At 32.7% G+C, this 16,252-nt stretch overlaps 1 protein-coding gene across 7 annotated transcripts in view; it reads left to right on the top strand.

Annotated features, from left to right (window-relative positions):
* LOC143241915 (sodium-dependent nutrient amino acid transporter 1-like) overlaps window positions 1-14,583 on the top strand; it is a 41,808-nt gene extending 27,225 nt beyond the window's left edge. For all 7 annotated transcript variants that reach the window (XM_076485216.1, XM_076485217.1, XM_076485218.1 and 4 more), the window contains exons 5-11: window positions 3,666-3,826; window positions 4,317-4,390; window positions 8,110-8,242; window positions 9,386-9,520; window positions 11,216-11,319; window positions 11,737-11,864; window positions 14,393-14,583. In XM_076485216.1, the coding sequence (XP_076341331.1) occupies window positions 3,666-3,826; window positions 4,317-4,390; window positions 8,110-8,242; window positions 9,386-9,520; window positions 11,216-11,319; window positions 11,737-11,864; window positions 14,393-14,568 (911 nt within the window). In that variant the 3' untranslated portion in view covers window positions 14,569-14,583. The remainder of the gene's footprint in view (window positions 1-3,665; window positions 3,827-4,316; window positions 4,391-8,109; window positions 8,243-9,385; window positions 9,521-11,215; window positions 11,320-11,736; window positions 11,865-14,392) is intronic.
* Window positions 14,584-16,252: the final 1,669 nt, after the last annotated feature.

Genomic DNA, 16,252 nt, shown 5'->3' with positions numbered 1-16,252 from the left:
CTAATCTTCTATATCAAGACTTAGGGGTAGACTTCATACTTCATCTAATCTTCTATATCAAGACTTAGGGGTAGACTTCATACTTCATCTAACCTTCTATATCAAGACTTAGGGGTAGACTTCATACTTCATCTAACCTTCTATATCAAGACTTAGGGGTAGACTTCATACTTCATCTAACCTTCTATATCAAGACTTAGGGGTAGACTTCATACTTCATCTAACCTTCTATATCAAGACTTAGGGGTAGACTTTATACTTCATCTAATCTTCTATATCAAGACTTAGGGGTAGACTTCATACTTCATCTAACCTTCTATATCAAGACTTAGGGGTAAACTTCATACTTCATCTAACCTTCACACATACTTCATAGGTAAATAAATCATCAATTCTTCTGCCAGTCTGAAATAACCTTTATATACACGCCACAAGCTTGTGTTACATAAACAACACAACTTGTGATGAAATACCCACATCGAGGGGCGCCAAAACCAACATAGTAATTATCAGTTATTGTTACTTCTACAGGGGAAGGGTATCGAATAAAATGTTCGGTCAGGAGCCAAAATGTAACATACTGAAAGTAATGCAACAACATTGTAACAAGAATTGTTACCTAGGGTTCGGAAACAGTGCTAACAAAATAACAATTCCAGAGAAGAGATGTAGGATGTACCTGACCTTCCTGGTCCAAAACATAGACCGAATTCTGATAAAGAATATGTAGTGCCGGTTCTCTTTAACACGAATCTCAGGTTTTAACGGCCTCAACACTGGTTCGTGTTGAGAACAATACAATATTCATGGGCTTAAAAACACATTGGTATTGGTTGATGCACAATGTTTGTGTTCAGATGTACACGTAGGAAAATGAAGTGATGGCTTATAGAAAAGTGAAGGTACAACACCTGTAAGAAGAGGATAAAAACATATGAGCATATAAAGTTTAGCAGTATGCAACAATTACCCGTGTAAGAAGATTAACACGTGTCTTAAAAACTGAGTCGTGACTAATTATATGCACATAAACATGCTAGCTTGAAACTTAAGAACAAAGATATGCAGCTTTAGCCTGTGTAACGAACAACACGTGCTCTAAACCTTGAGACTCGATTCATGACACAAGAAACTTCGTGCTTAGAAGTTTGGAAAATATAACGCGAATAAACAAAACTAAACATGCATTCTACAACAATTACAGAAGGGTAAACAGTCATTATAAATATAACACAAATTAATTTCACAACGCAACGATTGCATTTCAGTAAGCATGATTTGAATTAAAATCCACATGTAATTAGTTTGTTCGAAAAACACCACTGTAGTGTGTTTATATCGCTACAACAATATTTTTATAATATGCACATTTCTGTAATTTACAACATAACTTTGTTTCAATCTAACCCTCCCAATTCTTCAATTATTGAGTTTAAACTAGAGGGAATCCTCAATAGCCGCAGCACATGAGATTCTTTAGGCAAGATTAGACTATGATACCTTGAGCATGGCCCGGCATAACCAAATGGGTTAAGGCGTTCGACTCATAATCTGAGGATTGCGGGTTCGAATCCCCGTCGTACCAAACATACTCGCCCTTTCAGCCGTGAGGGCGTTATAATGTGCGATCAATCCCATTATTCGTTGGTAAAAGAGTAGCCCAAGAGTTGACGGTGGGTGGTGATGACTAGCTGCCTTCCCTCTAGTCTTACACTGCTAAATTAGGGACAGCTAGCGCAGATAGCCCTCGAGTAGCTTTGTGCGAAATTCAAAATAAACAAACAAACAATGCCTTGGGTACGGTAAAATAAATAAATCGAAGAAGCTTTATCCCTTGAGTCCTAAACTGTTTATGGATCTCAAATTGGACAAGAAATGGCTGCAAGTTCAAAATAAAAAAACGAACTCATTCTACTAGCTGCGGCTAATATCCCCCCCCCCCCATAAAAAAGGGGTTGCATGTTAGTATCAACAATTAACACTAACTCTGTAGAGTTAGAATATCTTTAATAAACAGAATGAAACTGTCCTTAATCTTTCAGAGGTTTCGTTTTAATAACAACAATTAATACAAACTCTATACAGTTACAATATACTATATACAGTTACAATATTGAGTTCGATTTACATGAAGTGGTAATACCTCTAAATTCTCCATAACAAATAAATACGAACTCTGCACGGTTAGAATATCTTGTGTTGTTAACTGAAGATTTATTTTTTTAATGTTTTTATTTATAATATTGTAGACACAATAAGTTAAGCTAAATAAGCTGTAAATGTACACTCTTGTGCAAATTAATTGAAACAAGACGGAAAATTACGATTGTTTCAATTTTTTGCGTTTTATTTCTAAGAATCCAAAAATTAATCACAAATTAATACATAATATGACCGCCTTTATTTTTCAGAAGATCATTAATCCGCTTTGTCATCGAGTCCACGAGTTGACTGCAATCTTTACTAATTTTTGGATCGCTTAGCTTATCTTTCGTAGTACAGTCTTTTCCCCGAAGTCTTTCTTTACAAATCGCCCAAAGATTTTCAATAGGATTTAAGTCCGGAGAGTTTCCAGGCCAGATCAGCACCTTTATTCGCGTTGTAGTAATAAAATTCTTCACAAGATTCGATGTGTGGCACGGAGCCAGATCTTGCTGGAAAATGCCAGATCCATCTGGAAATCTCTTTTTCAATTCTGGAATGACTCTTCTTTGCAAAACTTCGATGTACTGTGGTCCTCACGTCATACCTTCTACGACATGTAAGCCTCCGACGCCATAGTTGCTAAAAACACCCCAAAACATCTTCTTCAAGAGATGTTTTACGAACTGATTGATGTGAAATTCTCGAAGTTTCTCACCTGGAGATCTGCGAACATGCAGACTTCTTTGACCCTGTACAAAGAAATGAGTCTCGTCACTGAATAACACTTTCCTCCATTGTTCTTGTGTCCAGTTCTTGTATTTCAGACCCAATTGATACCGTTTTTTCTTCATTGAGTTGGTAAAAAGTTGTTTTTTGACTGGTCTCCTTGCCCTTCTAACGCAATTTCGAATGACGTAATATTCCTCAAAATTTCGTCATATATCCCAAAAATAGATTGACCGTACTGCAAAACACAGCTAATGACACCGTCTGTGTGAAAAAATGACTATTAAAGGAAATCAGCAGGTCCAGCGAGCCCACACCGGCCGCCATGCTGAAAATATTGTAAAATGACCATTTGTTTCAATTTATTTGCACAAGGGTGTATATTTGTATAAATTATGTTAAGAGTTTGATTAATAACTGTTACTTACTATTCTTTATTATTTTTTTTCATCGAAATATCCTCCTGGTGACTGCTGTGTTATATGACTAAAAGATCAAATTTCAATACCGTTGGTGGACACAGTGCAGACAATCGTACAGCTTTCATCTTATAATAAAACGCCCAGTTTCTCACAAAACTGACTATTTTCACAAAAGAACTGTTTTGTTGCTTACCTTTGGATACTTAAGAACTTATTGTGCTATTGTAATTATTGTTTTAAGCTACTATTTATGAATATTACAGCTTAATGTAAGTTATTGTTCAATACTCTCGAACTTTTCTTACGTCATTGTTTTAAATTACCTCTTTAATTTACTATGACGTTATTGTTTGAACAGTTTTCATCTTCTAGGACTTGGGTATGCTCAGGTTATTTCCACAAGCTACCTTACAATATTCTACAATTATTTAATGGCTGTGTCAGTATTTTACCTAATCGCCTCCATGTCAAGCCAACTTCCATGGACGACTTGTGATTCTTCGTGGGCAGGAGATGTGTGTAACGAAACAGAGGTATAACATTTCATTATGTAAACAGAGGTATAGCATTTCTTTATGTAAACAGAGGTATAGCATTTCTTTATGTAAACAGAGGTATAAAATTTCTTTATGTAAACAGAGGTATAGCATTTCTTTGTGTAAGCAAAGGTATAACATTTCTTTATGTAAGCAGAGGTATAGCATTTCTTTATGCAAACAGAGGTATAGCATTTCTTTATGACAGAAAAAAAAATAAAGCTATGAAATTTTATGGTCGTTTTCTTCATAAGATTTTAAAGATAATCATATTCATATCTTCATATTCATGTCTTCATATTCATCTCTTCATATTCATGTCTTCATCTTGATATCTTCATATTCATGTCTTCATATTTATATTTTCATATTCATATCTTCATATTCATGTCTTCATATTCATGTCTTCATATTCATGTATTCATATTCATGTGTTTATATTCATATCTTCATATTCATGTCTTCATATTCATTTCTTCCTTTCCAGTTAATGAATCGAAGTAATTCTTGTGATTCTAATAATACGGAGAAGAGAATTTCATTGACCGAATTGTACTTCAAGTAAGAGTCGTTTTAGTAATAATGTATCCATACTTATAATATTATGTTTGTACTTCAAGTAAGAGTCATTTTAGTAATAATGTATCCATAGTGATAATATTGTGTTTGTACTTCAAGTGAGAGTCATTTTAGTAATAATGTATCCATACTGATAATATTGTGTTTGTACTTCAAGTAAGAGTCATTTTAGTAATAACGTATCCATACTGATAATATTATGTTTGTACTTCAAGTAAGAGTCATTTTAGTAATAACGTATCCATACTGATAATATTATGTTTGTACTTCAAGTAAGAGTCATTTTAGTAATAACGTATCCATACTGATAATATTATGTTTGTACTTCAAGTAAGAGTCATTTTAGTAATAACGTATCCATACTGATAATATTGTGTTTGTACTTCAAGTGAGAGTCATTTTAGTAATAATGTATCCATACTGATAATATTGTGTTTGTACTTCAAGTAAGAGTCATTTTAGTAATAATGTATCCATACTGATAATATTATGTTTGTACTTCAAGTAAGAGTCATTTTAGTAATAATGTATCCATACTGATAATATTGTGTTTGTACTTCAAGTGAGAGTCATTTTAGTAATAATGTATCCATACTGATAATATTGTGTTTGTACTTCAAGTAAGAGTCATTTTAGTAATAATGTATCCATACTGATAATATTATGTTTGTACTTCAAGTAAGAGTCATTTTAGTAATAATGTATCCATACTGATAATATTATGTTTGTACTTCAAGTAAGAGTCATTTTAGTAATAACGTATCCATACTGATAATATTATGTTTGTACTTCAAGTAAGAGTCATTTTAGTAATAATGTATCCATACTGATAATATTATGTTTGTACTTCAAGTGAGAGTCATTTTAGTAATAATGTATCCATACTGATAATATTGTGTTTGTACTTCAAGTGAGAGTCATTTTAGTAATAATGTATCCATACTGATAATATTGTGTTTGTACTTCAAGTAAGAGTCATTTTAGTAATAATGTATCCATACTGATAATATTGTGTTTGTACTTCAAGTAAGAGTCATTTTAGTAATAATGTATCCATACTGATAATATTATGTTTGTACTTCAAGTGAGAGTCATTTTAGTAATAATGTATCCATACTGATAATATTGTGTTTGTATTTCAAGTAAGAGTCATTTTAGTAATAATGTATCCATACTGATAATATTATGTTTGTACTTCAAGTGAGAGTCATTTTAGTAATAATGTATCCATACTGATAATATTATGTTTGTACTTCAAGTGAGAGTCATTTTAGTAATAATGTATCCATACTGATAATATTATGTTTGTACTTCAAGTAAGAGTCATTTTAGTAATAATGTATCCATACTGATAATATTATGTTTGTACTTCAAGTAAGAGTCATTTTAGTAATAATGTATCCATACTGATAATATTATGTTTGTACTTCAAGTAAGAGTCATTTTAGTAATAATGTATCCATACTGATAATATTGTGTTTTGTACCAGTAACGAAAGCGGTCCTTAGTAATACATGAACAAGGTATATAGGTTTCATAGTAGATTTGATACATGAACAAGGTGTATAGGCTTCATAGCAGATTTAATACATCAACAAGGTATATAGGCTTCATAGCAGATTTAATACATGAACAAGGTCTATAGGCTTCATAGCAAATTTGATACATGAACAAGGTGTATAGGTTTCATAGTAGATTTGATACATGAACAAGGTGTATAGGTTTCATAGCAGCTTTAATACATGAACAAGGTATATAGGCTTCATAGCAGATTTAATACATGAACAAGGTGTGTGGGTTTCATAGCAGATTTGATACATGAACAAGGTGTGTGGGTTTCATAGCAGATTTGATACATGAACAAGGTGTATAGGTTTCATAGTAGATTTGATACATGAACAAGGTGTATAGGTTTCATAGCAGATTTGATACATGAACAAGGTGTATAGGTTTCATAGCAGATTTGATACATGAACAAGGTGTATAGGTTTCATAGCAGATTTGATACATGAACAAGGTGTGTAGGTTTCATAGCAGATTTGATACATGAACAAGGTGTATAGGTTTCATAGCAGATTTGATACATGAACAAGGTGTATAGGTTTCATAGCAGATTTGATACATGAACAAGGTGTATAGGGTTTCATAGCAGATTTGATACATGAACAAGGTGTATAGGTTTCATAGCAGATTTGATACATGAACAAGGTGTCTAGGTTTCATAGCAGATTTGATACATGAACAAGGTGTCTAGGTTTCATAGCAGATTTGATACATGAACAAGGTGTATAGGTTTCATAGTAGATTTGATACATGAACAAGGTGTATAGGTTTCATAGCAGATTTGATACATGAACAAGGTGTATAGGCTTCATAGCAGATTTGATACATGAACAAGGTGTATAGGCTTCATAGCAGATTTGATACATGAACAAGGTGCATAGGTTTCATAGCAGATTTGATACATGAACAAGGTGTATAGGTTTCATAGCAGATTTGATACATGAACAAGGTGCATAGGTTTCATAGCAGATTTGATACATGAACAAGGTGTCTAGGTTTCATAGCAGATTTGATACATGAACAAGGTGTCTAGGTTTCATAGCAGATTTGATACATGAACAAGGTGTATAGGTTTCATAGTAGATTTGATACATGAACAAGGTGTATAGGTTTCATAGCAGATTTGATACATGAACAAGGTGTATATGTTTCATAGCAGATTTGATACATGAACAAGGTGTATAGGTTTCATAGCAGATTTGATACATGAACAAGGTGTGTAGGTTTCATAGCAGATTTGATACATGAACAAGGTGTGTAGGTTTCATAGTAGATTTGATACATGAACAAGGTGTATAGGCTTCATAGCAGATTTGATACATGAACAAGGTGTATAGGCTTCATAGCAGATTTGATACATGAACAAGGTGTATAGGTTTCATAGCAGATTTGATACATGAACATGGTGCATAGGTTTCATAGCAGAATTGATACATGAACAAGGTGTATAGGTTTCATAGCAGATTTGATACATGAACAAGGTGTATAGGTTTCATAGCAGATTTGATACATGAACAAGGTGTATAGGTTTCATAGCAGATTTGATACATGAACAAGGTGTCTAGGTTTCATAGCAGATTTGATACATGAACAAGGTGTCTAGGTTTCATAGCAGATTTGATACATGAACAAGGTGTATAGGTTTCATAGTAGATTTGATACATGAACAAGGTGTATAGGTTTCATAGGAGATTTGATACATGCACAAGGTGTATAGGTTTCATAGCAGATTTGATACATGAACAAGGTGTGTAGGTTTCATAGCAGATTTGATACATGAACAAGGTGTATAGGTTTCATAGCAGATTTGATACATGAACAAGGTGTGTAGGTTTCATAGCAGATTTGATACATGAACAAGGTGTGTAGGTTTCATAGCAGATTTGATACATGAACAAGGTGTAAAGGCTTCATGCTGTTTTCACAGCAGATTTCATGCAGTATGCAAGCAGATACCTAGGGTTCCATTTTGTTTTCACACATTCATTGTAGCTGTCAGACATGTTAATCTTAGTCGAAGTTTTCTTGATTTTTATATTCATAAAGAGAAACACCTTGAAACGCCTGTTAAGTGTAGATTAGACTCGGTGTTTTAATTAAATGTTAATAAATGGATTTTGTTTATGTTTCTTACTTAGGAACTATGTTCTACATTTATCCAGTGGATTACAAGAGGTCACCATGCTCAACTGGAAAATGTGCTTATGTTTAATAGGAGCATGGACAATGGTCTATTTCTGTGTCATTAAAGGAGTCCAATCATTGGGAAAGGTTAATTCCAATGTTTAAACTAACTGAGAAATGTTAATTGTTGTAACTGAGATAATTATAACTTATTGTCTAGGGTCAATTACATAAATGAACGAATTTTATCGTATTGAGAAAAGTTAACACATTATTAATATACAATACCAGTAGTATCAAGTTAATCAGAACCTGTCTTTAAAATTTAACCTATTTACTGTAAGATATGTAATAAACAAATGTTACTACTATAGTCAGCTATAATAAACCTTGTATACTTCTGAAAGTCTACATTCGACTATCTTATATTGATACAATAGACACCCCCACACCAGCTTTTATACTACATGTTATGTATTTAATCACAATTTAATTTTCTTTTATTGATCCCAGTGGCGCCATCAATATTGGTCTGTTTAAATAATTCTCCATATCTGCCTAGGAACCATTGACGTAAACCTTCAACTTTTGTTTTGGAATATATATTTTGACAGAAATACGCATAATGTAACTCTCACACAATAAACGTAGGCATCAATCATTCTGTTCTGTTACACTGACCTTTACTACATCTATATATACATATTATAAAATCAATACATTTATTCAATATTATTTATTTCACAACCACAGTGCTGTGTATGTTACCATTCTCTATGGCAGTGGTTCCTAACCAGGGAATGCGAGATAACATTTCAGTTTATTATTATTATATATTAAGGGTACTGTCCTATATATTCAAATATTACGTTCGATTTTTATTTCTTATTTTTCTTTGTTTTGGCCACCTTCATTATTATTCTTACATAAATAATTACTGTGAGGGGTGCGAGAACATATTAAAATTTTTTAGGGGTGCGGGGCATAAAAAAGGTTGGGAACCACTGCTCTATGGCATAGCCTAAAATCAAAATTTATGTAGCACGTTAGGTATTTCATAATCATCTTTCATACTTATATATTTTTCTGTATCATGACCTGGATATAGGTTACGTAATTCAAAATGTAAGTACATATTTTCCTGTACTAGAACTCGCATATAAGTTATGTATTTCAAAACTGTTTTTCATACTTCTATGACCATTTTGTACGATATACAATAACCTCAACCTTTCTGTTGTACTTAACGTATTTCAAGACCTACTTATATATTTTTGTGCCATAAATTAGGTTACGTACTTCACGGCTATCTTTCCTTACACCGTTTTAATTTCTCTGATGGTGGTGGCCTTAACTTTTGATGGTGCTTCAGATGGCATTAAGTACTTCTTCACGCCACACTGGAAGAAACTTTTGAAAATCGAGGTGAGTTATGTTGAGAAATGTAAATTTCACTTGTGACGGATATACTATATCTACTTTAATATCGATGTTTGTTTAAATTAAATTTATATTTAGAAATATACATTTAAATCTGTATTGACAAACTCACATCTACTCACTAAAGTTGGAGAAAATTCTCGAGTGTAAGAATCAACAATACATGTGTACGTAAACACTAGTGTATCGTCTATATTGTTGTGCAGGCTGAAATTTTCAGAAACTCTCCTCACTTCTGCAAATGTAACTCACACGATGCACCAAAAGACAGTATATATTATTAGTTTGCTATAGTTGGGATGCTATAAACCTCGGAAGTTATAACAGTGATTAACGCTATTATTTGGGAAATTCAGATATTTGACCAGGAACGTTTATAGATTTCAAAAATTACAAGCCATTTCAGCAGATTCACATCGGATATTAATATTTGTACCAAAACATTGCATAACTTCATCTGTGGAAAAACTCGACATGTGACCGGCTAAGAAAGAAGACAGAGCTAGCTAATTCTCTGTTAATTGGATTATAACTACAATAACTTGAGATTAATTCCCTCATCGTGAACCTTTGATGAAATATCAGGAAAGTTCCATACCAGATAGAAGACTCAGTATTGTTTGTAAAACTTTTGTACATATATCATTGTGTGTAATAACCATTATTGTAAATTGTGTTGTTGTTTGTATGTTAAAATATATTTGTATTAAAAGAGAAAACTCTGTGTATCAGTGTTGTTGGGAAGTATCATAAATTAGTTACATATCGATATTTATTTAACTTTTAAATCTAACCATTTAACTCAGTTATGACTATTTGAAATTTTAATAGGTAACATATCGTACAAAAGTTTAATATAACTGAACTGATAAATGTTAATTTTACCGTTCAAAACTTTAATATTAATGAGTTGAAAAATATTAATTTTATTGTTCAAAGTTATAATATTAGTAAGATGAAAAATATTAACTTTACTGTTCAAAACTTTAATATTAGTAAGATGAAAAATATTAACTTTACTGTTCAAAACTTTAATATTAGTGAGGTGAGAAATGTTTACTTTTATTGATAACAGACTTAATATTATGAATACTTCGTTATTATAGCTGTACATCAATTTTAAGAAACAAAATGATTAAAGTTGCACGATATTTTTGAGAAGTGTATAAACATTTAAATTTATATAATAACCTGTGTTGCTGCTGATACTGATTGGTTTTGGAATCAGTTAAGAGAGAAGTTTAAATACTTTCTTTGTTCTTATGATGTTTCAACTTTTACCTACTCGATATGATGACCTTTGATACAATAATAAAACTAGCTTTATTTTAAAACCTATATTCAAAACGCATTCTGTTACTAAGACGAAGGTGTCATTTACTATCCTTGCAATATCTGTAAGTCCAAGATGAATCGTTTTGGAATAAATTACTTACAAACTTTAGTGTTATTTTAAATTTTTAATACATTTGTCACAATTTCATGCTGGGCCCACCTTGTGTTTATTAGATCATTTGTATCGAATGAAATATATTTAGTCAACAAGTGTTTGAGGCATAATAAAATCAAATCTGATATTCTAATTTTTATTTTTTTTTAAATTTAACCGTTTAGTAACAGGTATCGTGACATAAATAGAACTTACAAATCACAACAATCAGAATCTGCCCTACATTCCAGGTGTGGTACCGGGCGTGCGAGCAGTCATTCTTCTCTTTAGCGGTTGGTTATGGAACCTTAGTCATGTATTCCAGTTACAATGAGTTCAGAAACAACGTGAACAGGTTAAACATATTTTTATTATTTGCCACATCATATCATGTTGATAAAGCTGTGCTTGACTTTACTAACAGAAATTGAAATATGCAGTAAAATATTATTTTGTGTATAACAAATTTGGTTATAATATTTCTTTTAGTTTCTTTTTATTCATTAACCAGTTTTAAATTTCCAGAAATAAAAATGTTTTAAATAAACATTTGGTTATAAATCATCTATTATAGAAACATCTTAGCATAGGCATACACACAAGAAATAGTAAACATCAGCTAAATCGATATATTTTACTCAATATTAGCAGAAGTTGGATAATCTGATAAAACAGTATAGATCTGGAAAACAAATCAAACTTAACATTAAGTGTCAAAAGAAATAAAACACTTTATTGTTTTATCCGGAGTTTTGTTGTCTTCAAATTATAGAGACGCTATTATCATCAGCGTCTTGGATACCTTCACCAGCATACTAGCAGGTTCTGTGGTATTCGCCGTGCTAGGGACCCTGGCCCACGAGCTGTGCATACCAATAGAGGAAGCTGTCGACAAAGAAGGTTAGTGTTATGTATAATAACTTCGTAGATGTATCTGGGAGCCGGCTGTCAAAAATTAAGATAGGGTGCCTTAGAAGTTAGGTATAGTTGGAAAACGAAAGTGTATGTATTTATAATTCAGGTATTGCTGTGAAAATAAAATCAGTTATATCTAGAATTTGGACACTGTTGGAAAATGATAGTGGGAGTTTTTATAATTTAGGTATTACTGTTAAAATCAAAGTAGCTATATTGAGAATTTGGTTATCGTTACAACAGAACTTGTAAGCATCACAATCAAAATTTGGCTAACATTCCAGATGTGGTACCAGGCAATAAAAGTTGTACCTCTGATTCCTGCTTCTGCCATTACATCGTTCCTTCACCTTCTCTTTTGTCTTTCCTTAGATATTTTCCCTATCCTACGTTGTCATTTAATTGTCTTACCATATAGCATTTATTAAATCAACAACACTTGTAGGCTTAAATAAGCTATGAGTCAGTAGTTGGCCACTGTATGCTCCATTGCAAGGTTCAGATTTAAAACATATTAACAAACGAAATGTGTTATGAATATGTAATTATAATACCACATTCAACAGTTTTTACACCACTATATTTAGAGGAGCGTCCCAAGATCATTTTAATGTGGGAATAAACAAAACGGGGCTCACTTTTATATTTTATGGATGTCTCTGGAAGTTTAAGCTATTAACGCTCGATGTGTCTTGTTTTGTCGAAAAGAGCTTTCATATGTATAAAAGGAAAAATACCATGTATCGTATAGGTCCTCAATATTTTCTTAGAAACTTATCATTCCTCAAGAGTAGAATTTCATCAAGACAGGGTTAAAGGGGCCCTTTCATCAAAACTGGACCAATAAGTCTCTCGTAAAGATTGCACCATTTGGGCTCTCTCATGGGATCCTCTCATCAAATATCGATGGGCCCTTCATTTGCTTTGACTTGACAAAGTAATGATGCCCCTCAAAAATGACACCTCTAACGTTTTTGTGGTCATGAAAAACGCATTTTAAGTTCAAAAGGTTTTAGTTTTGTTTTTTTCACACACGATGACCCTTTATCAATGCTCGTGTACAATGTGTGCAATCTTCGTTTGAGATTTCTTTCATTTTGGAGATAATAATGAATAAGTGTATATATATATATTTATTTACTTTTAGAATTTGTTCCGTTTATGTGGTTCTGATCTGCGATTCCATTTTTTTCATTGAGATTTGTACTATCTAGTCATTTTTAATGTGTTACTAATTGTGTTTTTTTTTTCTATAAGGTAATGCTTTGAAAAAAGCCTTAGTGAAATTCTTTACTTTAGTTTTTCTACAATTTAAGAGTTTTATATATGCAAAAACGGCTCGTTTGGGTTGAGAAAATATTTTTCATAGAAGAGCGAACAACGTTTTGACCTTCTTCGGTCATCGTCAGGTTCACAAAGAAAGAGGTAACTGACCGGAAGCTGACCACATGTTTGAAAGGGGTTGTGTAACTGAGTGTCGGAATGTAGAGGGCGGTGTTAGATTTTGAATATATAATATAATTTTATTTAGTTTATTATATTAATATAGGTATAAAGGCGTTCCTTTATATTGTTTTATTTTGGGTTTAAGTTGTATAAGTAAGGCTTCTTTAATTTTGCGTTTGTTTATGTTTGTTTCTTTATTTAGTATTTGAGTGTTTTCTATGGTTATGTTGTGTTTATTTGACTTGCAGTGTTCGAAAACGTGTGAAGGTGACTTTTATGTTCTTTGAATCTGGTTTCCATTTTTCTAATTGCTTCTCCAATATAGAAGTCGTGGCAGTTATCACATTGTATTTTATAAATAATGTTGGTGTGGTGTTTGTCAGTGTAGTTTTACATAGTATAGACCTCCAGTTTTGTGCCTGGTTTTGAATAAATTTGGTATTAACTGGAATGTCGTATTTTGTTACTAGTTTTTGCCAAATGTTGGTTATTTGTTTGCTGATGTCAGGAATATATGATATACAGTAGTATATAGTTTCGTAATTTTTTGATTCGTGAGATGTGTTTACTTTAGTTGGTTGATTTTGCTTTCTGTCCAGGTGTTTGCGTATAATGTTTTCTACGGTTTGTGGAGGAAATTTATTGATGTTGATGAAATATTGTTTTATTTTGTCTGATTCATCGTTGATTTTCTCAACCCAAACGAGCCGTTTTTACATATATATTTCTCTACAAGTGGGTTTTCTCGACATCACTGATTATTAATTTAAGAGTTTTGTTATTTCAATGTTTCTAAATATTATACCTGTATATTCATATTATAGCTTTACATGTTTATTGTTTTAAAATTTTTATGTATATCTGTTTTAATGGTCGTGTATATAACTTGTTAGGACAAATAGCTTGCTAGTATGATTTTATTAACTGTGGCTAAACAACTAAATTAGCTTCTTATCTATATGATATTAAAAAGTCTATCATATAATGATAAATATATTCACTATTTTGTTATAAAAATTTCAGGTGGAATAAATTCAATTTTCATTCGCTTGATTTAACATTTTCAGGTATGGGCCTAGCATTTGTAGCCTACCCAGAAGCTTTGGGAAAGATAAAAGTTGTGCCCCAGTTGTGGTCTGTCCTATTCTTCGTTATGTTACTGACATTAGGCTTAGGAAGTTCGGTAGGATGGTTAATTGTATTGTATTTATTGTACTGCAACTTGTGTTTATATCAAAACTAGTAAACGTTCATTCAAATTGTCGTCGCAACGTAATGTATGAAACACGTAATGAACAATGGAAGTGAGATATTTTAACAATTTTCAGAGTAGCAGTGCACTGTTAATGTGCGGGTGTATCGCAAATTGATCATGATTCGAGTTAAAACATTTCAACTTTTTCTGCGACTAACTGTAGTGCGGTTGAATGATTTAATTGGCTTTCGACGAACATTGATCGAAGCTCTATAATGTTTTCTACGATGCTACAAATATGAAATACTAGGATTCGAAGTTAGCGAAAACTGTCAGAAAAAAATAAGTGGAAATCTCAGACTAACAAGAATGTTTGACTATCAATAAAAATTAATATTTTGATACTGAATATTATAACTACATAGGCGAACTAATATAGGCCTAAACATGGTCTAGGTTTGGTAATCGATTACTTAAATATGACATTAATATGATTTGTTTGTTTTGGAATTTCGCACAAAGCTACTCGAGGGCTATCTGTGCTAGCCGACCCTAATTTAGCAGTGTAAGACTAGAGGGAAGGCAGCTAGTCATCACCACCCACCGCCAACTCTTGGGCTACTCTTTACCAACGAATAGTGGGATTAATAGTCACATTATACGCCCCACGGCTGGGAGGGCGAGCATGTTTAGCGCGACGCGGGCGCGAACCCGCGACCCTCGGATTACGAGTCGCACGCTTTACGCGCTTGGCCATGCCAGGCCCCCATTAATATGATAAAATTATGACAGTAACTAAGGATTTGTTTTAAATGTGATAATAAATCTGATGTACATTAACTGGAAAACACTTATATATATCCTGTGCATTTTTCTCTGAAAAACCAACGTTCGGCTTTACTATCAAGGTAAAATATTAATTAAAGGATTTCATTTAAAGTCCTTTAGCCAGCACTGACATTTAAATATTTTGTGTTTGTTAAATACTATTCCGACAAGATGTTGTCGTTAGTCTAGGCCTGAGTTTAAAGATTAAAGTTTAAAGATGTTCGTACCTGGCCATACCTGCATTTACTAAATAATTATATGAATTTATTACTAATCTGTTGTTGTTGTTGATCGCTGTAAAACACACTTCTCGCCTGTTCAATTTATCTGTGTTTGTGTGTTGTAAATCCGTAGACTTACCGCTGTACCAGTGGGAAACTCGATTTATCTATTCTTGTAATTGCATTTATTTATTTCTCACCTGTTTACAGATCTCAGAAGTAATTTAGTTCTACCTACAGGCATAAAGGATAATAGGCCAACCAGATTACAACTTCGTTTGTTGTTGTTTCAGAGTGAATAACAGCACATAACTAATATCCGAGAAAAGTACATGGTAGCCCTAAGTCCCTGCCCATCCATATGTTACTATGTTGTATTCAATTACGCTTGTATTATATTTCAGAGAAATATGGCCGATGTAAGCCCATTTACACTTGAAAATGTCTCACAGAACATGACGTCGCATAATATTATGCAGCGAGAATGAGGGACAGCACGCAGATACACTGGATAGATAAGATATATGGATGGGTAGGGACTTACAGGCCCCACCCTGTAGAAATAAATTGGTATGTTTTTAATTCAGTGTAAATGACTTTCAGAATTTTGGCATGTTACAAATTCCCCGCTGGGACAGAAGTAAGTCTTCAGATTTACAATGCTAAAATCAGGCATTCGATTC

Source organism: Tachypleus tridentatus, unplaced genomic scaffold, assembly GCF_004210375.1.
Source record: "Tachypleus tridentatus isolate NWPU-2018 unplaced genomic scaffold, ASM421037v1 Hic_cluster_1, whole genome shotgun sequence".
NCBI lineage: Eukaryota > Metazoa > Arthropoda > Merostomata > Xiphosura > Limulidae > Tachypleus > Tachypleus tridentatus.
The sequence above is the reverse complement of the archived record's forward strand: the minus strand, read 5'-3'. Positions and strand labels throughout refer to the sequence as shown.